General features: G+C 35.8%; 3 protein-coding genes across 6 annotated transcripts; 1 reads left to right on the top strand and 2 right to left on the bottom strand.

Moving 5' to 3' along the window:
• Positions 1 to 314: 314 nt before the first annotated feature.
• Positions 315 to 3,805, bottom strand: tomm22 (translocase of outer mitochondrial membrane 22 homolog (yeast)). The gene is made up of 4 exons (XM_077201154.1): positions 3,554 to 3,805; positions 2,885 to 3,003; positions 2,681 to 2,798; positions 315 to 1,102 (listed from the first exon to the last, which is right to left on the bottom strand). Exons 1-4 carry the CDS (start codon positions 3,644 to 3,646, stop codon positions 1,028 to 1,030), a joined length of 405 nt encoding a protein of 134 aa, XP_077057269.1. The 5' UTR covers positions 3,647 to 3,805; the 3' UTR covers positions 315 to 1,027.
• Positions 3,806 to 5,205: 1,400 nt separating this feature from the next.
• On the top strand, positions 5,206 to 11,023 carry maff (v-maf avian musculoaponeurotic fibrosarcoma oncogene homolog F). Of its 3 annotated transcripts, none has more exons than XM_077201151.1 (3): positions 5,206 to 5,440; positions 7,503 to 7,576; positions 9,187 to 11,023. In XM_077201151.1, the coding sequence occupies exons 2-3, from the start codon at positions 7,541 to 7,543 to the stop codon at positions 9,628 to 9,630; spliced, it is 480 nt and encodes a 159-aa protein (XP_077057266.1). In that variant the 5' UTR covers positions 5,206 to 5,440; positions 7,503 to 7,540; the 3' UTR covers positions 9,631 to 11,023. The 3 variants fall into 3 exon arrangements, with proteins under 3 accessions (XP_077057266.1, XP_077057267.1, XP_077057268.1); XM_077201152.1 differs by lacking the exon at positions 5,206 to 5,440 and adding an exon at positions 5,481 to 6,436; XM_077201153.1 differs by lacking the exon at positions 5,206 to 5,440 and adding an exon at positions 5,494 to 6,351.
• A 38-nt stretch (positions 11,024 to 11,061) lies between these two features.
• Positions 11,062 to 23,782, bottom strand: tmem184ba (transmembrane protein 184ba). 2 transcript variants are annotated; one of them, XM_077201141.1, is made up of 10 exons: positions 23,413 to 23,782; positions 21,731 to 21,952; positions 21,485 to 21,650; positions 18,613 to 18,703; positions 18,366 to 18,441; positions 18,183 to 18,274; positions 17,918 to 18,087; positions 14,703 to 14,897; positions 13,562 to 13,588; positions 11,062 to 13,390 (listed from the first exon to the last, which is right to left on the bottom strand). In XM_077201141.1, exons 1-10 carry the CDS (start codon positions 23,419 to 23,421, stop codon positions 13,161 to 13,163), a joined length of 1,278 nt encoding a protein of 425 aa, XP_077057256.1. In that variant the 5' UTR covers positions 23,422 to 23,782; the 3' UTR covers positions 11,062 to 13,160. The 2 variants fall into 2 exon arrangements, with proteins under 2 accessions (XP_077057256.1, XP_077057257.1); XM_077201142.1 differs by lacking the exon at positions 13,562 to 13,588.
• Positions 23,783 to 23,833: the final 51 nt, after the last annotated feature.

Here is a 23,833-nt window from a genome sequence, read left to right as displayed (position 1 = left end):
ACTACTCGTACTACGTTTACCATATCGGTCTATGGCAGAAATATTAATTGTAGTAAACGGTTCAGAATTCAATAATTTATTTTATGAGGAAAACTTTGTTGACTGATAATCTGTGGGAATATTTTATTACGTATTAAATGATTATTAATGTTAGGTTGAGGTAACCTATGCTATTTTGCTCAATCATCATTGGAGTCTCCAACTGAAATTTGTGACATTTCGCATGAATTAGTGAGCCGCACATCATCTCTTCTGTCGCTTCAAAATATTCAAGTCATTCTGTAATATAAAGTATAACCGTTACACAAAAGAAGGACAGAGGAGCACTTGTTTTTATTCCCATCAGGTGGAGCAAACAGGTTCACTCACTATTGAAAGTATTGTTTTGAAACATTATTTCTCAAATATATCACAATGATTCTACACGCAGTATGGCTTTTTCTGTGGAATAACACTGCAGAAGCTTTGCATGATGTTAGTTCTACCTGTAAAAGACACTGTTGGTAGAGAACCCCTTCTTAAGTTTTTAACATTTCTGAACCAAAAACAAGAAACAACCGTAATTTGTAGACAGAGAAAATTTCACAATCAACATTGGCTTTGCGTGCCTTCATAAATATTACAGATCTTTTACATGCTGTTATAGACTCTCTACAACGTCAGTGTTGATCCGGCATTACAATGGCCAACATTGCACCGTTAACACTCTCTTAGAAATATAATGCACACAGTCAAAATATTTCCAACAGATGCCATAGTCTCTCTCTGAAAGACATGTTGTTAGATCGCTATAATAAAAAAGTAAAAGGTCAGAGCTTGGACATCAGTCTATGCAGAATGTTTTTGTGAGAAAGGCAGAGAGAGAGGGAAGTTCATAAAAAGTCATCAAGTTCTCCATTGTACAGAATCTATACAGGGTAAAAACTTCTTGTTGTTGACCAACCACAGCATCTTCTTTTCTCCAGTTCCTGCTCCCTCTCTCTTTCCCCTTCTTCTACAACTCATGGATGTTACATTATATACATCATCACAGCTTTCCAGGAGCAGGAGGCATCATTCCAGGCATTCCTCCAGACATGCCAGCATTTGGACCCAACAAAATCTATTAAAAGGAAAATGACAAATCAAATGAGAAATTAATTCATACTTTAATGAAAAAGAAACGTAAAACACATTAATTAAAATGAAAAAGGCTTGATTCATTTTTTCTATATATATATATATATATATATATATATATTTTTTTTTTTTACAAAAGGCATTTCAATGAAAAGATACTTAACATGTTAACCAAAGATTTGTAAGAGAAGTGAAGACTGCTTTACATTATTTAGATGTTGGAGCGACAAAGAAACATGAAATAATGCAAAACTACAGTAGGACGTTGTCGCAAGCAGGGCGGGGGCGAGAGCTGTGAGAACGGCTTGAGTCTCGTATCTCTCACGGAGGAGCTACAGAACCATAAAGGGAGGAACGACGACGGAGGACCAGGCCTGGACATTTACGTTATGTTTATGTGTGTGAGGCAGTTGTCCGAGATGGGCATTTCGTTTATTTCGAGTTTTGTAATTATTAAAGTTGTTGAACATTTGACGCTTCCTCCTTCCCTAGTCAACTAACCGTGTTATAAACGTATCCCAAACAAGTTGATATGAGGAAGAAACTGTTTTTAAGGGATGTGTAAGGTAAAGTTCAAATGTTTATGGCAGCTAGGAAACTTTTGGTGTCACATTATTTGATGATATATGAAGTGAGGCGATTTATTCACCAGCTACGAGGTGAATAACATTACAAACTTTGATTTGAAGCAAAAAAGTATTTGAAAATCAAAGGACAAATGTAAAAGACTTTTTATATAACTTTATTGAGGGAAAAGAACTACAATCATATGAAGCATTACGAATTATATATTCAAATTAAAAACTAAATTATGTAGATTTAAAGACCCAATTAAATCAATTTAAATTTCTTGGCTTTTAGTATGAATATGTTAGCCTTACTGTTATCTATAAGCTAGTGTGCTCCTAAAAAAATAAAAACTTAAATCGCATCTAGAATATCTAAACATTCAAATCTTATGCTCTCATTTCCGCCAATATGGATCAATGATTTTGATGACATCGCTCTGGACTTCAGCTTCTCATTAGATTTTCTGTCCAATCAAATGCTCTCTAGAATCTGAAGCGTCCCGCCTATCGGACCCATTTGAATTCTGCACAGAATGCTGTATTTTAAAGCTATATGCAAGATTAGGAGAAGAAAGGTTAGAGATTAGATGGAAACTGCGGCTTTAACAAGCTGTGATATGGAGAAAACAAATGGGATCCAGAACCCAACTGTTGCAGTCTGTAGCTTTAAATATGGCTCATCCCATAAGAACTTAGTGTCAGAACAACCTATTATATCATTATTACATTAGTTTTGAGGTAATGTGACGCTCTTTTTGTACTGATTTCATAAGACTATTTAATTTATGGATTCATTTGTATCTTTTGGTTTGTGAAGTTACTACCAACAATTGTTAAAACTATTGACAAAAATAACTATGTTATATATATTATATACTATGATATAAAAATACTTATTCTGTCTATAAGATTTCAGTCATAGAGCTCACCCCTAGTTAGGTGGGTATGATATCACAAGGAAGGTTCATATGCAGGACTTTGGTGCAACTTACCTGTCTCTGCTGTTGTAATTGTTGTTGTTCCAGCTGTAACCTCTCAGTCTCAAAGACAACCGGCAGAACCAGAATCATAAAGGAAGTGGTGCCGACCCATAGAGCTGAGCGGGAGAAACTACAAGAGCACAATAAGGAAAAAAAAGATGCTGAAATGTGTAGCCTAAAAAGTTTTAATTGTAAGGTCAACTGCCAGCACCCCACCTGTAAAGTTTTTTGGCTACAGATAGCGAACACTGTGCGGATACTTCAGCTGCAGATCGCAGTGATTCTGGAAACATCTCCGTGAGACCCCACAACCTCTCCAACATGGTTTCATCCAGCTGGGAGAGAAGAAATAAAAGCTGGAGCATTACATCAGAAAATGAAGACTCTAAAACCCACGCCACCAGCCAAAATGGTTACTCAGGACACACTGAAAATGCTTATTCCTCACAAAGCATGTAAAAGCTGAAGGTTTCTACTGACAGTGTGCAATGAAATATACTTTGTATGTGAAATGGTAACATTGATATTAAAAGGGCAAACGCTATAACCTAAGAGTAATTTATTTATAATAAATTGTGTGGTGTGTGTGTGTGTGTGTATATATATATATATATATATATATATATATATATATATATATACACACATATACACATATACACACACACACACGAATAATCACACTGTATTATATATATATATATAACACTCAAACTGCTAGCGTTACGTTGCTCTTCATTTCATGCCAGTTTGGCCAGCTAAATAGCTAATATTCACTATGCCAGCACCAAACAAGCTGTGTTTGGTCTGTTTCTTCACATTGTCCATTGTCTTCATAAATTTCTCGAGGTCAGGCAAAATTGTAGAAGCAATCAAGTGACTTACCTCTTCATCTTCATCATCTCCCTCGATCTCATCTTCGGGCGGTCGTGTCTCCACACGGCCGGAGTCTGGAGACAGCTCCTGGATGGTAGCCATTTAAAATATGACGCAAGTCTAAAAGCTTTAAATTATAATTGTGAATAAACCACAATGGTGTGTTACAGCTTCAAAATGTTTTAGATGCAGAGAGCACGCATTGAAACCTGAGGTCACTTGGGTTACATGTGAGACGGATGTACTTCCCCGGTTCTTTGTAAGGAAGCACAACGACATATTAGGACGCCTATCGACAGGGAGGTCTTACTGCAGGTCGTGATTGCGTAGCAGTGGACGATGAAATAGTGGAAGATTGCGCTCACTGACACAATTCCCCTTAGTTTTAATAAGAAGTGGAAGAGGAGACCAAAATCACCTACTTTACACGTCACTACACCAAAAAAAGGGGAAAGAATGCCTAGTGTGGGAGTTTCGAACCAACGGATTGTTTGTTTGTTTGTTTAATTAAAGTAACACTTTTGGTTTTAGTATTTGGATGAAACAAACTGCATGCCTAATGACTTTTTTATGTTAAGTGAAAGCATGTCACTTACGATAGCCCACTTACGACATGTGATCATATTTGTGATAAATGGGGCAACACAGACAGACCTTTATTTTTAACAATTAACTAATTGATTCACATTGTATTTACACATTATTGTTACATTAACATAAGCAGTTTTTTTAGTGACAGGCAATTTTGTGGGGTTAACAATTATTAACGGTATTTTTTTTTACTTTTACCTTGGTTCATTTTTATGTAACTATAATTTGTAAATACAATGTGAATCAATTAGTTAATTGTTAAAAAAATGAAGGTCTGTCTGTGTTGCCCCATTTATCACAAATATGATCACATAGCCTACATGTTTGTCTGTATTGTAATCATGAAAAAGATAATTATTACCTTAACAGCTTTAAAATAAAGGCCTATGTTTAAAAATTGGCAGCTGTATGAATGTTTTACATACTTGTTTTACATGGGGGTTACTTTTATGTAGCTTATTTCAACATTTAAATTCAAACATTTAAAGGGATAGTTCACCCCAAAATGAAAATGTTGTCTTCATTTACTCACCCACCCTCAAGTTGTTCCAATACGGAGTTTCTTTCTTCTTTTAAACAGAAAAGAAGATATTTTAAAGGATGTTATAACAAGACAGTTGACACCACCCATTGACTTTTTTTTATTTTATTTTTTTATGGAAGTTTATGGTTGCCTTCAACTGTTTGATTGAAGAAACTCATACAGAATTGGAACAACTTGAGTATGACAAATTTTACATTTTTGGGTGAACTGTACATTTAAGGGAATTGAAATAATAAAATGATACAATACAAGCTTAAAAAAGTTTAGCATGTACTAACTTAAAATGAAAGAAACTTTTATTAAGAGACTGATTATCCTTAGATTTTTTGGGATGGTAAGTTCTTATTAAATTGAATTAAACGGCTGTGCGCACAGTTTGCACTTTCATTGTAAAATACATCAACTCTTTTTTTAGACCATATGAACATAAACATAGACTTAAATGTCACAGGGATTAAATGGGTTAATAAAAAGAAGTTTCACAAGGTTGTTGACTGATATTTTTGTACGCCGAGGTCCCGCCCTCATTCTTAAAGGCTTGAGTCATCTTGTGTGTGTGTTTTTTATGAATGAAAGGATCCAGCCCGCTGATGGAGGACTGATTCCGGGAAAAAGGCGTTTAGCTCTCTAGTCCGTCTAAACACGGGCCGTGCTGCGATAACGTGTATGTCAGTCGAAATACCGGACCAGCCGTGAGAATCTCGGACAGATCCATATTCATCTTCGTTTGAAATTAGCGAAGAGGGGGAGATCAACACCAGGCAAGATTTTCTATTTTTTTCCTTCTTTCGACATTTGTTTACACTAAGGAAACGGAGGGGTGTTAGCAAAGCTGCTGTAGTACATGCAGTCAATGTTTGTCTTAACATAATATCCACAATTGATACTGTTATAGCTTAAATGTTGTTTTAGGATGATTTGGAATAGTATATTACACATTAATAGTATTATATCATCATGAGTTCATATCGCGTGTGGTTTTATCACGATGTTAGGTGTAGCAACAAGCTAACGCGTAATAAGGAAATAGCTGCGTAGTAGATGTCGTCGATTTCAGACCGTTAAAATTTAACGTTATCAGCTTTATATATACCGTATATTTTTACCAACATGTCTTATGTATTATGCTAAGAAACTACGCTAAACGTGTACGTTATGTTGTTTACTATGAGAAACGACTAGTCAGCAATGTCAGGTTTGAACTGGAAATATGTCATTTATGTTTGTAATGAATTCCTACGTTGTCAAACCGCTTTAGTATGTTTATATATAAGGTTAACGTTACTTGGTTATATAAAATATTTAACGTTAGGTTAAATTGTAGCCGTGTAGCCTACGTAACGCAATGTTTATTTTGGAGCATGTAACGTTAAACTGAAGACGTTTGGGGGGAAACGACAGCCCAAGACTTGTGTTGTTCACTTAATCGTCTATCTGGTTTTTATGATAGTTCATTTTATATGTGAGTGATAATATTTGTTGTGACTAAGTAACTGGGAATTTTATAAAAATTTTAAAACATGAAATGTGAAAAGAAAGTAAGGAGTTGCTGCGAAGGCAGGAATGGAGGACTTGTGCTGAATCACTGTGACTCTGTGGAAAAGCTCAGGCGGTTATTTGAGGCAGCTCGCGGATGATAGGTGCACTTCCCACACATGACGGGAAACTCATGGTCAGCAGCGTTTACTTCTTCATCTGGACTTTGACCAGGCATGATTCACTGTCAAGAAAAAAGTGCTACAGTTTGGATACGGGAAGTCTAGTCTAGATTTAGAAAATATGGAAACAAGAATTGTAACCCACGATACATTAACAGCTATGACGCGGTATACACCTGTTCGGGTGTCCAATATGGATTTGTTTGATGGCTGATGCCGATATCTTAAAAAAAGATACAAAGCCGATATATATCATTATTTATTTAAAGATAGTAAATAGCACGCATAACAATTGCTGCAATTACATTTATATTCATTTGACATTTTTAGAAATAATTAATTGGAAAATGAATTAATATTTTTAACAAATACATTAAAAATGAATCTGTATAATAAACATCTAAGGCCACTTCACACCAAGGACAATAACTATAACGATATAGTAATCGTTTTAAAAATCGAGTCCACACTAAAGCTATAACGATAATGGCACAGAGAAACAATATCATTGGAATAATTTTCATAATTATTTTTTATCCACATCTGATGAATGATAAAAACAAAACATGGACAGCCAATCAATCAGAATTCTTCCTGATTTAAAGAGCCAGAGTATTTAAAGGGCAGAAAGGAAAACTGCAGCACAAGCTTAAACAGAACGATATCGGTCTGGATGCCAAAATAGTTGTCGTTATGGTTCTTGGTGTGAACTGGCCTTTATACTTCAACTTCTTAATTCTTTATTACTATTATAGTATTTTTCAGAAAAATAAAAAAAATGAAAAAAGCTATGCCGAAAAAGAAAGCCAACTACCGGCTGATATATTGACAAAAAAAAAAAACCCGAATCATCACATCATAGAGCATCTCGCATAGCAGATTGTCATTTCTGTTGTATAGTAACGTTCACTGTTATGTCAGTGTACATCTCTTCAAGCGGAAGATGTCACTGTCACTTAATGAATTTGTTTAATAAAATAACATTTTAATAAAAAATTTGAGTCATTGAAATTGTTTTTATGAAAGTAAAGCACTCAAGGCTTTTTGCAGCATTGTGAATATAGTCGGTTCACTGTGTCGAGCCTTTAGCTTTGACTATTTACAATACATTGGGTCTTTATATAACATTCATTTGATTTTAATCTGTTATTTTTGGTATTTACAGGTTTCAGGGATACATTCAGGGATACATAAAACCAGACAATGACTTCAGACGGCCGAGCTAGTAAAGCCCTCAAGGTAAAGATAATGTAACTGAATACACTTTTTTATCACACTGAGAAAATGTTTGTAATAAAAAATAAATAAAAAAAAACACTGTAAAATGCTACAGTAAAAACTTGTTAATTGGTTAACTAAGTTACCTTACCTTATACACTTAAACTGTCAATTGTGTGTTGGCGCCAATAGCCTCATTGGCAGCGCACAGACAATTAGCGCAGTTGTGCTTCGGGCGTCCCGAGTTCGAGTCCCGGCTCGTGGACCCTTGTCTCTCTCTAGCTGTCCTGCATAATGAAAAATGCCAAAACTAAGAACCTTTTTTTTTTTTTATGGAATTACATCGCTTCATATGTAATTGTAGTGTAAAATACTGTCAAATGTATGTTTGCGCTGGTAAAACCCATGAATTACTGTATAATTTACAGTAAAAGGACATTCCCAATAGTCACCGTTTATGATCACGTATCATTACAATTTATATATTTCTTTTATTCCAATCTTTTTATTGGTAATGTACATTTATATTGTTTTGTGTTACATTTTCTTTAGCGTTTACTGCATTGTTTTAGTGTCAGGTGTGTTACGCTGATGGTGTTTTTTTCTGTGTGTGTGTGTGTGTGTGTGTGTGTGTGTGTGTGTGTGTGTGTGTGTGTGTGTGAGTGTGTGTGTGTGTGTGAGTGTATGATCCTGTGCATTGTGTATATACAAATTCTGGCCATGTTTTATGGACCAGCCACTTATGATGAACCACCTTTATTATGGTTATCAGTACATTTTACGTTAAAAAGACGACTTGGGTATATTAACATTAAATCACTTAATGAAATATACAGTTATGAGTTGAAAAAATATCCACCTTATTTTCCAACGCGGAAGTAAGCTATTTTCTGTGATTGTGGAAAAATTATGATTCATTAGCCACAATAGGTAAATAACTAGAAGAATAAGGTGCAAGGTAAAACTATTTCCGCTACAAACCAGTGTGTTTTTGAATATGATAATAAATTAAAATAATATAAGAAATACCAGTTTTTAATATCTAGCAGCATAAAGGGCTGTTTTCGTACAGCTAAAATAACGAAGTGGATGACAACGGAAGCCTTGCATTCAAGTTACAAATGGCTACGACTGTTCTTGCGTTAAAAATAAGGTGGATACAGGCACCAATATTATATACCATAATACCTGTAACATTCTAACTGTGTTTTTCTGGCAACCACAGAAATTTAACTGAAAAATTAGTCAACACTTCTTTATATGCAGTGGCATGGTACAAGCAGGGCTGGAAAAGTAATGGAAACGAGTTCAAACCTATAAACTCACTAAAAAGCAATTTTTGGTAACACTTTACAATAAGGTTCATTATTTAACAACCTTAGCTAACATGAACTAAGAATGAACAATACTTCTTCAGCATTTATTAATCTTAGTTAATATTAATTTCAACATTTACTAATACGTTATTAAAATCAAAGGTTGGATTTGTTAACTATTTAATGCACTGTGAACTAACATGAACAAACAACGGTATTATTTTACTAACATTAACAAAGATCTTTAAAAGCAAAATCTTTAACCCTGATAAAGTATGTTTAGTTTTGCTTCATACAACTGTCCCATTGTTTCAGGTGAAGAGGGAATGTGGGGAGAACGTCCCAGTGCTGAGCGACAGCGAGCTCATGTCGCTATCGGTGCGCGAGCTCAACATGCACTTACGCGGTTTGTCGCGCGAGGAGGTGCAGAAGCTGAAGCAGAGGCGGCGCACGCTGAAAAACCGCGGCTACGCGGCGAGCTGCCGGGTGAAGCGAGTGTCGCAGCGAGAGGCCCTGGAGCAGCAGAAGAAGGAGCTGCAGCGGGAGGTGGAGCGGCTGGGCGCAGAGAACGCAGGCATGAGGCGAGAGCTGGAAGGGTTGGGTGCTCGTCTCGCTGCCCTCCAGCGTTTCGCCAGAGGTTTGGAATCTGGAGGAGGCAGTCTGCTCGCCACCACACCCCGTCTGAACACAGCCTCCGTCATCACCATAGTGAAGACACCGCAGCAGGTGCACACCCCTAGAGAGCAGGGAGCATCCTAGAGCCCCGCGCTCGCATGGAGACGCAGACACACATAGGTACACAGTATGATCGCGACAGACAGACAGGACCATGTATACTCACATATACAGGAAGAAAAACAAGTACCACTTGGGAATTACAGATTCACTTACATATATAAACACACAGAGACTGAATATACAGTCTGATAAATGTCCAAGAATAATCTCAGTACTGTTGTTGTGGCCTCGAATATCATGACAAGTGCAGAAGTCTGCGCAAAGCTATTGCTAATGATAGCATTATGCTATTTCTATGCCCATTACTGTGCTTTCTGGGTGGTGATACATAAAAAATAGTCCTAAAACTTATCATATGGGAGAACACCAACATTTCAGAAGCTGGTTAGTTTTGCTGGAATATCTCCTTGGTATTAATGTATCATCGTGGGACTAGAGAACTTGCAGAACTATTGATACATGCCATTTATATATTTTAATGTTTGTATAAAAGACAAATGTTCAACAACAGACATAAAAGCTATTTTATTTGTGTTCCAAACATGATGTTTGAAGGTAATTTGTGCTGTGATCTGTCTATATACTACTTCTGTTTGACTAGTTTGGGGTCATTCTTTTAATTATTATTTTTTTTTTGTTGTTGTTGTAATGTTTACTTGTTGTAATGAGTTATTAGTTTAGTAATGCTAAGGTATAAAGCCCCATTACTTGTAATATGATTCAGTATGTGTGAGGGTCATATTTGTACTAATATTAGAGCGACTTGTTTGTAGTGGTATTTTTGTATTTAAAACCAAGACCATATATATTATTTGCTATTTATGATTAAAAACGTATCTGAATATTTTGGAAAGCTGGAATATTAAAAAAAATACCATTAGAAGGAAAAGAGAGTGGAAGGGGAATCTGTGGAAGATGTGAAATTAGAGAAAAATACGGAAGAGAGCAGCCAGAAGGAGAAGTGAGCACTTGTGGCTTACACGGGAGGAAAAAAAAGGAGGATAAGAAAGTGACAGAAGGAAAGTGAAAGATAAAAAATGATATCACATGTACATTAACCCATGGTTGTTGAGATGACTCTTGCTAACTACATGCCTGGTTTATTCCAGTAAACGGGGTAATGCTGTATGATCAGGTAATGATCGGCCATGTTAAACGTGGATATCTCTGGTGATTTTCTAATTAAGTGTAGTTAGCGATGTCATCGTCAGTACTGAGAATTTAACCTGGTAATATCGTGCCCATGACACTTGTGCTTCAGAACAATGTGCCGAATGTTTTGTAAGAGGGCAGAGCACACACAAAAAAAAAACTATTGACGTTTGTATTTATTATCTGTATTTTTCTATGGTAAATTCATTGTCTATTTTATATCATTTAATTGGAATAAATGTTGTATATATTGTACATAGAATTACATGTGTTCATTGAGTGAAAACTATCTCACAAATATTTACAGACAAAATTCTTTAATGTTTCCTAGGTCAGAGCATCAAGGGGAAAAAATAGAAGCAAAATCTTTGACATAGTAATACATAATGCTCTGTTTCAAATAACATGACAGTACAAAGAACGTCTTAGTGTAACTTCAAAATATGTTTCCACAAAATATATATATTTTTAAATGTAATAGCGCTTCCTATGTTACTTTAAACCACTCTCTGAATAATAACATACATTATTATTGTGATGGTACACAAATAGCTTACCAAAATATTCTAAATATACAAAACTGCTTAGTGCAAGTTACAATAATGTCTATATTATTAAAAGAAGCCCTCCCCTTACAAAGAATACACTGCAAAACACTAACGTAATAACTATAAGCAGGTACCAAACAAACTCGTACTTGGTTCCAGCTGCATTGTTTATACTGGCCTCTATTGTACCAATAAACGCGTAGGACAGTTAATAAGTAACTCCAAAGATGCTACATAACCAACCGCAAGCTTCAAGCTTGGTTATCAAGGGCCTACTGCTATCTGAAGAGGTAAAGCGCAGTGGCGGAAGCTTCTAAAGAATGGGAGAGACTTTGGTGTGGCTCTCAAAGGTTCAGTGATAACAGGCGTGTCCCATAAAGATAAAGGCTATGAACTGTGAGAAATGCCTCCCTCTAGTGGGATATCTAGGAACAACGCCTATTAAAGGAATAGTTCACCCAAAAATAAAAATGTTGACATCATTTACTCACCCTGAAGTTGTTCTAAACCTGTGTTGAACACAAAAGAAGATATTTTGAAGAATGTTGGTAACCAGACGGCACCCATTGACTTCCATAGTATTTTTTTTTTCCTACTATGGATGTCCATGGGTGCCGTCAACTGTCTGGTTACCAACATTCTTCAAAATATCTTCTTTTGTGTTCTACAGAAAAAACAGGCTCATACAGGTTTAGAACAACTTAACAACTAGTAAATTATGACAATTTTCATTTTTGGGTGAACTATCCCTTTAAATGGACAGTTCGCCCAAAAATTTAAAAGTATCATTTATTCACCTTAATGTTGGTTCAAACCTGTATGACTTACTTTCTATTGAAACACAAAAGAAGATATTTTGAAATATGGTTGTTTATTTTTGTCCTTTTGTCCAAATGTTGATTTGGACCCCAATTGGCTTTCATTGTATGACCACAAATATTCTAAAGAATATCTTTTTTTAGTGTTTTGCAGGAGAAATATGGCATGAGGGTGAACAAATGATGACAGAATTGGGTGAACCGTCCCTTCAAGTTTGAACAATGTTTGCATTTTCATCAGCACACGGATGGTACTTGACTGCTTTCTCTGTGGAAATCAAGCATACACCAACAAGCATAAACTAAATCTATTTTTAAACCGCCTGCCGTGGTCACTCTTTCACAAAAGCTTGTGCTAATCTGCACCAGACAAGTAATGCTTCAATTACAGCCAAATAATCCAGACTGCATTAATCTGTAATCTTATCGTGGACCGTCAACCTCTTCCCGTCCCTTAAATCATCCGTCAAAACAACAATGGTGTGTTTAAACAGCTGGTACTGCCTCTCCTGTCACTGTGCTCTCTCATTCACAGCTGTACCTGCCCTTTAAATCACTGGGAGAGCTATAAACACTGACAAAACAGAAGAGAAGGTGCACTTGAACTTGTAAATCACAAACGGAAAAATTCCTACGGAACGGCCCTCCAATACACTGCTCTTTATAAATATGCTGGGATGTGCAAACATCCACTATCCAAAACTAGAAGCTTCAAAAAATACATCAATTCAAACGCTGAAAGGTCAGACCATGTAGGATTTCAAAATTTGGCTAAAAATGCAAACGTATAGATGAATGTATTATTTAAGTCTTTGTATAAACAACATCGGACAAAAGCGCATCATTGAAAGTCTGTTTTAACGACTAAGTATAAGCAGCTTAATTTCATATTCTACTGCACTAGAACGTCTCTACCTGCTTAAGATGGTCCTTTAATAACCTGTCCCTACGTTATCTTAACCTCATCATTACACTACCACAGCAGTAAACAGTCCCTTACAGAGTACCTTCGTTCAGGACCATGGGAAGTGAGTTAAAACTCATCATCAGAGCTAAGCAGCAGGGTTTTCTCATTGTCCCGGGCGCTCAAGCAGCTGTGATTACGGGATATGGGCGGTGCGGTGACTCCCTGCTCCAGGGTGGATTGCTGGGTGTACTGTTGGTAGGCTGGGGAGAAATTGTGGATTGCATCCTGAACCATGTCTCCAGGATTCATGGTCTCCTTCAAGCTGCTGGAGATGCTCTTCATGGGGGCACAGCGACCTTGGGAAGGATGGAGAACTTAATTAGAGGTTGATGACGGCATGAGAGAGGAGAAAGAGAGGAAAAACACAAGAATGACTTTTTTGGTGGAACTATCCCTTTGAGATTTCACTGTCCCTGCACTATGAAATAGAGAGAAGATGGGCGTTAAGATCAAGAACTGTAGCCTACCGTACTGTCCATATGTAGGAACAGGGCCTTTAGAGTGCAGCATGGAAATGAGAAACAGAGAAAGGACGGAAATGGGCGGAACGTTGGATGTGTTGCATGGGATGACCAAATAAAATCAAGAGAATATGAAAGGTAGATTCGCAAAAATAAAATAGAAAAAAATGAAGCATTGAAATAACAGATCAGCCATATTAATGGATGGATTGAGGAATAAATTATGATTTACATAAAAGCAGAAGAGGAAAAGAGAAAAGTCATGAGATCCAAGCCATTACCATTTCAATAAAACATTCTGGAATCTGTATATATATATATATATATATATATATATATATGTGTGTGTTAGTTCTGTCAAATCGATTAATCACATCTAACATACAAGTTTGTGTTTATATATATGTGTGTGTGTGTATATATATATATATATATATATATATATATACACACACATACACACACACATATATTATATTATACAAACACAAACTTTTATGTTAGATGCAATTAATCGATTTGACAGCACTATTACTATATATATATATATATATATATATATATATATATATATATTCTACTGTTGAAAAGTTTGGGGGAATTTTTTTTTGTAATTATATTTATGTATCATTATATTAATACTATTTCTTATATGAATACTAATATGATTCAGAAAAGATGCGTTAAATGGATCACAAGTGACAGTTTATATTGTTACAAAATTTTCTATTTTAAATAAATGCTTGTTCTTTTGAACTTTCTATTTATCAAAGAATCATGAAAAAAATGATCAGTTTCCACAAAAAATATTTAACATCCATTATAACAAGAAAGGTTTCTTGAGCATCCTATTAGAATGATTTCTGAAAAATCATCTGACACTAAAGACCAGAGTAATGCCATCACAGGAATACATTTTTAAATATATAAAGAAAATGATATTGTACAATATTGCTGTTTTTACTGTATTTTGATCAAATAAATGGAGCCTGTGTAAGCATAAGAGACTTTTCAAAAACGTACCTATTCCAAACTTTCGAACAGTAGTGTGTATTTAAACTTCTTTTTAACAATAAGCGTTTTACATATATTGGAAAAGTGAAACACCATTTGTTCATTAACAAAGAAGCAAAGGTCTAAAGCTTACCAAGGGAGTCCAGTCTTTTGTCCATGTAGACTTTGTAAGTAAAGGCATGTCGCAAGGCCAATGCTGCAAAGAACATCTCAATGCAAATAATGAAGTTCTGGTATCCAGCCGCAACAGTTCCCTCGCCGACAGAAACCTCAGGAGAGCTGATCTTAGGAATCGCACCACACTTCTCCAGGATGGCCAGCAGCATGCCTGAAAGACCAGCAAGATCACATGACCAGTTTACCAAAAGCTTTAAATTGCTTAAAGTTAACATGAAGAGGCATCACTGTTACTATTAGTACAGAGCACCACAGATGACACGCGGGAAAAAATACGTATATTGTGATGACGAATCAACAACTCGTTACCATGACTTACTAATACATCAGCAAGTTTTACTAATTCGTTTTCTTCGTTTTAAACAAAACGTGCACACGATATTATTTGTTCCCTTGGTTTACTAAATTGTGCGCAATATTGACAATATTGTGTCTAAAATGTAACACTACATTAACTTCTTGTTTATCAAACTGTTATATAAAATTATCACATTCGCAATGGTGGTGATATTTAGGGGGAATACATTTTTTTTTTCTTAAAAACTGTATCATATGATATAAATATGAAACAAAAACCTATACAGGGTTTTTATTTTAGTGGCATTTTAACTGCATTCTAATAGGCTTCATCACACAATCACACAGACAGGCATCATGTTTATAACTAAACTGCATGCAATGTGAGATAACGTACAGATCTGGGCCGGGCCCAGGCACGTTAATATGGAAGTAAAATAATGTCAAATGTTTTTGAAATAAAAAGCCTGTTGAATTGCACTACTTGAAAAAAAATTGTCATTGCATTAACCATGCTTGCATTTTAATGCATTGTATTTTTAGGGCTTGCATTTTTATGGGCTGAAATTCAACATGGTTGAATATTTAAGCTGTGAATATTTCAATTAAAAACATTTCAAACACATTTTCATTATAAAAAATTCAATAATCCATATTCACCATTCATATTTCACTTCCAAAATATTCTAACTGTTTAAAAATACAACCTATAATATTCAACAGGCAATTTTCGGTCCATTTTATTTCGCTTTGCAAATTCGCTTCCACAAATTCAGTGGTTCAAATTCGACAGTAAATTCAACATTGACGTCCAGGAACTGCAGGAAAAGCAGTAGATTATAATCGCAGGATTATAATCGGTTTCCCTCAATACCTCATACTCAAGGATTCCCTTTCCGTTGGGACAAAACGCTCAACACATACAGTGATATGAAAGACCAATCTTGCACCTTATTGGGGATGTAGGCTGTAGGCTACTATATAGGCTACAGGCAAGAAGATGGACTCAGTTTATAAACTTTATGCGCAAAGTTTCATGCTGAGCGTTTCGTGATATACTGGCATAAAATCAACTCTTGATCAATTAATACTAACACTTTCTATTCTATTCTATTCTACTCTCTCTCTCTCTCTCTCTCTCTCTCTCTCTCTCTCTCTCTCTCTCTCTCTCTCTCTCTCTCTCTCTATATATATATATATATATATATATTGCATTAGCTTAAACTGTTATCATAGCACTTGCATATTGTTGTCGTCCTATTGTTAGTTTACCTGTAAATCGCTTTGGATAAAAGCGTCTGCTAAATGACTAAATGTAAAATTGGCTTGACATTGGACATTCGCACGTTCAGGGACCGTCTCTAAAGTTGCATACAACATTGGCATGTACGTTTCTAACTTCAATAGAAAACTTAAATTTATTTGAATAAATATCAAAAATCCAAAGGTACGCATTATGCCTGACACTACATGAACACTTTACAGTTGGTTTTATGACTGTAAGTCGTTGTATTCAAATGCTATTGAAGTTAGAAACGTGTATACCAAAGTCGAATGCACTTTAGCGACGGTCCCTAAATGTGCGAATGTCCAACATCAAGCAATCTTTATGCCAGTCTATCACTGGGAAACGCTCAGCTGTGCGCGTTATTCTGAGTCCATCTGCTTGCCTGTGAGTTTGAACTTTTACATCAATAGTCCATTAAGCTATGTTAAGCGTTGTATGTCCAGCAGGGGAATCCTGAAGTATTGAGGGAAACCCTAATAGCCTGCATGCAGCACATCGCCACAATATAATAAAGTTAAGGCAACTAAACAACCAAGAGAAATATATGTCAACCTCAAAAATGTAACATTGGATCTGTATATCCGCATCGGGGAATAACATTATGATCTCGTTCACGGTAGAGAAATATGAATGTAGGCTACACAGGAAAAGTAACCGTGAAGGCACCGAATTTAACAAAAACAGCCGTCATAATAATCACAAATGAACTTACATTGCTGTAAATGAGTTTTATGAATGAATGACTTGCTCTAATTTTTTTGGTCTTCGTCAACAACAAACACTTGCACCCCCTGCTGGTGAGGTCGACTAACAGCAAATGGAGATTATGCTCGGCAATCTACTGCTTTTCCTGCAGTTCCTGGACGTCAATGTTGAATTTACTGTCGAATTTGAACCACTGAATTTGTGGAAGCGAATTTGCGAAGCGAAATAAAATGGACCGAGAATTGCCTGTTGAATATTATAGGTTGTATTTTTAAACAGTTAGAATATTTTGGAAGTGAAATATGAATGGTGAATATGGATTATTGAATTTTTAATAATGAAAATGTGTTTGAAATGTTTTTAATTGAAATATTCACAGCTTAAATATTCAACCATGTTGAATTTCAGCCCATAAAAATGCAAGCCCTAAAAATACAATGCATTAAAATGCAAGCATGGTTAATGCAATGCCTATTTTTTTTTCAAGTAGTGCAATTCAACAGGCTTTTTATTTCAAAAACATTTGACATTATTTTACTTCCATACGTTAAAAGCATTAATAATTTTAATGCGTTATTTATTATATAAATAAATCACACCAATTCATTAAATCGACAGCTCTACTTACTATATATTCTGTAAAACAAGTTACATGAAAATAAAAGATGTAGGGTCGGACTTGATAGTATCCCTAAAGGACTGACATAGCATGCAGATGCCTGAAACAATAATTGGTTAGCATAAACGCCTTGGCTGAAAAGGACTGTTATTTCATGGGTGGAGCAGGGTTTTTTTTTTTTTAAATAACAGACTTGTTTTGAAGTAAATAGGCGCAATTTTGACCTTTTGTTGAATATTTCTTAAGAAGCAGATCTGCTGACCTTGCCAGAAGGAGAGGAAGATGACCGATTTGACCATGAGGAACTTGAGCATGGGCCTGTAGGGACTGAGGAGGTCTCGGGTGGAAAAGTAGAACAGGAAGAGGGCGTAGAGGGACAGGCTGACGGATATGTTGTAGACGATAGTCACATACAGGTAACCGCTAGCGACACTATGGGATCAGAAATACAATTCTGAAATCAAGAATTCAGTTCTTTACAAAAAATGTACAGTTCAACATAGAGACGTCACATGAGAAGCACATACTTGAAGTCTCCATCACGATACTTCCCAAAAGCCTGTAGGATGACTGTAGTCATGGCCATCAGGGGTTTTACCACACAGAACTGTAAAGTGGCCTGTGAAAAGAATCAACAAACAAATTACTCAAAATACCTGGATCATTTATAAAAAGGTGCAAGGACTACAAACGGCTTTTAATAATCAAACCTGTTTGCAGAATCTAAGGAAGCCAATGGAGTAGGTCTTGCCCCAAAGACAACATGTTCCATATATACAGCTGGACCTGCAGCAAAAACAAAGACAGGTTTCATTTAAGATGTGAAGCTATTACTTAACTTAAAGTTGCACAAATGCCCCTGCAGAGTCTCATCATACACCAGTAAGAGAATTGATCCTGAGGCATGCATTACTAAAAAACATTTTCACCTGAGAATAACTGGAATATGACACTCACTCAATGGGTTTGCCTCTGATCTCGGCCATGATAGCGCTCTCTCCTCCAAGGTATTCATAACAAAGGCTCAAGAAGTTATAGATCACAAATGCTGCGAAAAAATTCAAAGATAAATTGAATTAGCATATGAATACAATTGCAGTTGTATTTTCATCTCACAAGGGTGATACAAAACCGGAGATTCAAGTATTGTGATCATTTTTGAATACAAAAACAGCTAAGTAATGAATGTTGTGGATTAAATGATCAGAAGAACCTTTCTTATGCAGTTTAATCTCATACTGTGGCACTTGCAGTCAAGCACAGCGGACCTTTCGGAATAAATCCCCTCAGAGTTTCACCAAACACCAACAAAAGGCTATGCCAAACAATGGCACAGTGGTGCATGGCAAAACATGCCTCGTGATGGTCTGGGCATGACACGAAAAAAAATGTAAAAAGACTGTAAATACCAGCATCCTTCATTCCTTGAGTACACCATGTGCTTTTCTACACCAGATAATAGGACACCCACAGTTATAGTAGTCTTGGTATTTTACCCATTCATTTTCTCCGTAAGAGTTCTGAGGCACGGATCAAACCAACCAGATCAGAGATGAATCACACTATTACAACCTTTGATTTGAAGCCAAAATGTACACTACTGTTCATACGTTGGGGCTCTGTTTGATTTCTCTTATGCTCACCAAGCTTGCATTTATTTGATCAAAAATACAGTAAAAACAATATTGTGAAATATTATAACTTTTTTTTTTTACCGTTTATAATTTTTTCTGAAGCCATAAAATTGCAGTGAATAGCGACCAAAATCAATAATTAAAAAAAAAAGAATGATCCAATGCAACACGTGCCATATAGTCCAAGTGTTCTGGGGGTATATGATAGGTTTTGGTGAAAAACAAACCTTTGAAAAAAATGTATGTATTTTTCAACAAACATCCTGACCTTGGCCTTTGGTCTTCAGTGGACGGCTGTGCGTGTTTATTATGTTTATTTCATATATACCCAGTAAATTTGGTTGTGAATGAAAGAAAGCGCAAACTAATCTATTTTAGTTTGCTACAGGCCAAGCGTGCTAATGTTTTAAAATGGTAAGAGACCCGAAGACCCTCGTCTAGTCAATGGGTTAAAGAAAATTCCAGCAGTTTTGCCTCCGAAAAGCTGACATTGTAGTTAAATGGAAAGACTTGTATTGCCTTTTTACAATATTGCAATCAAGTGGATCAAATGGTTTGGGATGATTGAACTACCCACCTCTTATGTATTGAAAATGTTAAACATATGTTTCCAGCAGAACAACTAATAACTTTGATAAAGTAGCAAAGGTAAAATTACATAGCGAAAATCAGTGCACTGTGATGTATGAAAATGAAAATTTTATTTATGTTCTAGTTTTGTTCCAGAAGTCTTAATGTTCTGTACATTTTTTTTGTTTTATTTTTGCTTTAATGTTCAAACAAATGCCAATACATATATTTTAAAAGCTTGATCTTGGTTGCTATTCACTGCCATTATATGTATAAGCGCAGGGCTTTTTTTTAATTTCTCCTTTTGTGGTCTGAAAAAAGTAAATAATGGTATTAATGGTATTTTTTTTAAACGTAAAAAAATTAAGTGAATCACACGTGTCATATCATGAAACGTTTCTATAATGTTTCTAAAATGAATGGGATTTTTTTTATGTATAAAACCTGTTGCACTCTATTAAATCAAGCAAAACGGTATGAAACGTGCATGTGCGACTCTAATAGATACATTTCAAGAACTGCGCTCCTGCTTATGAAGCGACTAAACTGTGCCAATATTCACAGCATCCCCAGAGGGTGTTAATTTGTCCTCTTCCCTTGCTCTTTGGGGCAGTGTATGTGTGAATCTCTGCATGTGACACAGACAGTGGAGGTTGGATCTCAGCTCTATAAATAGCGCACGGACCCTGCAGCCACAGCTGCTCTTCAGTGTGTTTTGCTGCTGCTGAGTCGAGAAACCGACAGCGGTGCGGCTGAAGGTCTAGTTACTGTGAACAAGAGCTCAATAATCTCTCCATCCCACTTGAATCGCCCCATATAACATTTGGAACAGTCTTTAACAGTCTTAAAAACAATTAAGCCTATCCAAATATATATCTGTAAATCAAATTATACCACTTTTTATTTACAACCAAGCCAGAACCAAAATTAATTATCACTTAAAAACACACTGTGAATATTGCTATGGCACTGTACCAGTGTTATTTTAGTAACACTGAGATAGCATTATAGTTTTTGTTAATATTTTTAATTCAATTTTATATTTAGATGTGCTGTTATTATTTTAATTTTAGTTAGTTTCAATAACTTTGCTGTGTTTGTCATTTTTTATTAGTTTTGGATTTTTAAAAACATGTCTATATAGTTGTTATTAAGTTTTTGTTTATTTAGTTTGATTTATTTTAGTATTTCAACTAAAATGAAAATGAGAAATGTTGCCATGGCACCTAACTGAACTAGTTTATATATATATATATATATATATATATATATATATATATATATATATGTGTGTGTGTGTGTGTATATAGTTTATATATAGTTTATATATAAAGAGTATATATATATATACACACACACAATGAGAACGTTTTATATGGTTTTAGTTTTAGTTAACACTAATAACCCTGCACTGTATTAGTCTGGTCTCAAACGAACACCTGGTTTATTAGTTTATCCATGTGCATCCGCTCCACTGATGCGCGAGAAACACGGTTTCTATGCAACAATCGCTTCTAGAAATCCCAGCTGACCTCTAGCAGGAGTCGGCTATAAAATAGGCTGCAAAGGTGTCGTGTTTAAAGCTCCACATGCAAAGACAGCTGAAAGAGGGGAAAAAAGCCTACCCTCATAGCAATCCCTGACTGTGTCGAAGTAAACATAGTACTGGTCGTTGGTAAAGAAGAGAAGGCTGAGCCAGGAGTCAAAGGCGTATATGGGTACGATGAAAAGGATGCGCACTATGTGCCTCTGCTCCTTGGGAGAGCTGTAGTATCGCAGATGCATGTAGATCTGTACAAAATGACAAACAAAAATTAAATGCACTGGTTGAGTTTATATTTTCAAGCCTATCTGGATTAGGGGATGTTTACCTGGTGGCAAGTGATTAGAAGTGCTGTCCACACAAAGAATCCTGACACTGCCTGGGCCGTCGTGGTCATGAGGAATATGGGCTGCTCTGGAGTGAGCAGAGGAGCCTCTGGGAACCAGGAGATGTTGGGCCCAGCAGGGGCCATTGTGGCTAGCGAGCCTGGAGCCATTCCGTTAACTTCCTCCCCAAAGTGATCCGACAAGGGCACGTCACGTCTTAAAATCTGCGGTGTTTGAGAGATTAGGATGCTAATCAGTAATATGGAGTGTGAAACAGTATGATGTAATCATGAATCATTTCTCTGTGATAATGTGGACAAGCAAAGAAATTGAACTAAAATCAGCCAGAGCTATAGCTATATGAAATGGAAGAAGAGACAGATGTTTTCTTTCGTTTTGTGATGTACATAAGAGCAAAACAGATTATCGAAAAAGAAAAAATTGTAATGCAAGGACGTGGTCATAAATCAGTTATTGATTGGATGGAGGCAGATCTGAATACGAGCTTGCAGTCAATTGTAAGAAAGGGGGTTAAGTGGATGAAATGGTTGGACAAGTCTGCCATATGTCACCAGAGAGAAGTCAGTCATTTCAATGGAAAATTTAGTTATGATTAGGGGTGTAACGATACCCTCAAGTCACGATTCTATCACGATACTGAACTCACATTACGATATTATTGCAATAACGATATCAAAGACATAGTAAAAAGTTAACAAAAATGTACTGTTGATTAAAATGCTAAATTTGGTGTTACATTGTGGGTGTGAATGAATAGGCTTGGACTTGGTGCTGATAACCCAATGCACAGGACAATGATGACACTAGAATAAGAATATTCATATTCTGAAGCTGAAAATACAGAATTATTTTAGACGAATATGCTTTCACTCTGTCACTGACTAGATATATTTAAAATAATGCAGGCCACTTTTTACTGGTAACATGAGATATTTGGCATTATCAGGACCTACAAATATTCACCCAATGCATTATTATATATTATATTGAACATTATAGCAGTTTAATGTAGTACTGAGTTTAAAACTATTGAATTTGTTCCTCACACAGAAATTGTATTTTGAGTGAACTATCCACAATACATAGTCACTATCCAGGAAACATATTGTTGCATTTTCGTATTGCGATATTTTGTGAAACGATATATAGTTACACCCCTGGTTTTGATACTTTGTTACAAGGTCTCATTTTATTTTTTTAATGAATCATGCATGGAATTCAGGTTGAATTTTCATTTCATGCCGACTTCATTGAAAACGGTAATGAAATGAAAGCTCACTTTGACTTTTTTTTAACAGATACTTAGTTTTTGTCATATGCACCTTTATAATGTTATTTCTTCAATAGAACACAAAATATGTTCTGACACTCTGAGTCATGAACATTGAATGGGAAAAAAATATACAATGAACGTCAACAGTGACTGGTGAGAAAGAAAGTCATGCGGGTTTGAATTAACTTGACGATAACTAAATGCAGATCTGTTATTTGGGTGGACTTTTAATCATATGTGTAATGCTTTCAGCATTCACTTTTCGTGTTATACATTGGCCTTATTTGGAAAAGCAGCATTAATTTAGTTTTTAGTAGAAGTTCGCCCAAAAAAAAATAGTATGAAAAAACAACAAAGTATCTACAAACAAGAGAAACAAGATCAACTTACCAATAACATAAACGCAGATTTAAAATCATTCGCTGTGCACAAAGGAAAGCGAACGAGAAGCGATTCGGCCTTAATTCCTCAAAGCCATCGTTGCTGCCCGTCATCCATGTTTATATTCCAGCGCCGTTTATCTCGGCTAGGAAATCTGCGCTCCGTTCTTTTATATGTTCCTATGTAGTACTTCGCCGCGTCTTTGAGCCGTTTGCTGTGTATTTTACGACTATTCTAAAGGATTTTATACACAATACTAGTTGAACTGCGTTGAAAGGTAATTCCTCCTTTTTGAGCTCCCCTTGCCGTTGAATAAAATCTCTAGCGGATTAGTTTAACGGGGATAAAAGTGGAAAGCGTCTGTGAAGTCTGCTACAACAAGGAGCTTTTTTTTTTGTAATGGGTAATAGCTTCAAAACTTCAAAATAAA

The sequence above is a fragment of the Siphateles boraxobius genome, unplaced genomic scaffold (assembly GCF_051911475.1).
Source record: "Siphateles boraxobius isolate OS27281-9 unplaced genomic scaffold, OSU_SipBor_1 46, whole genome shotgun sequence".
Taxonomy (NCBI): Eukaryota; Metazoa; Chordata; class Actinopteri; order Cypriniformes; family Leuciscidae; genus Siphateles; species Siphateles boraxobius.
The sequence above is the reverse complement of the archived record's forward strand: the minus strand, read 5'-3'. Positions and strand labels throughout refer to the sequence as shown.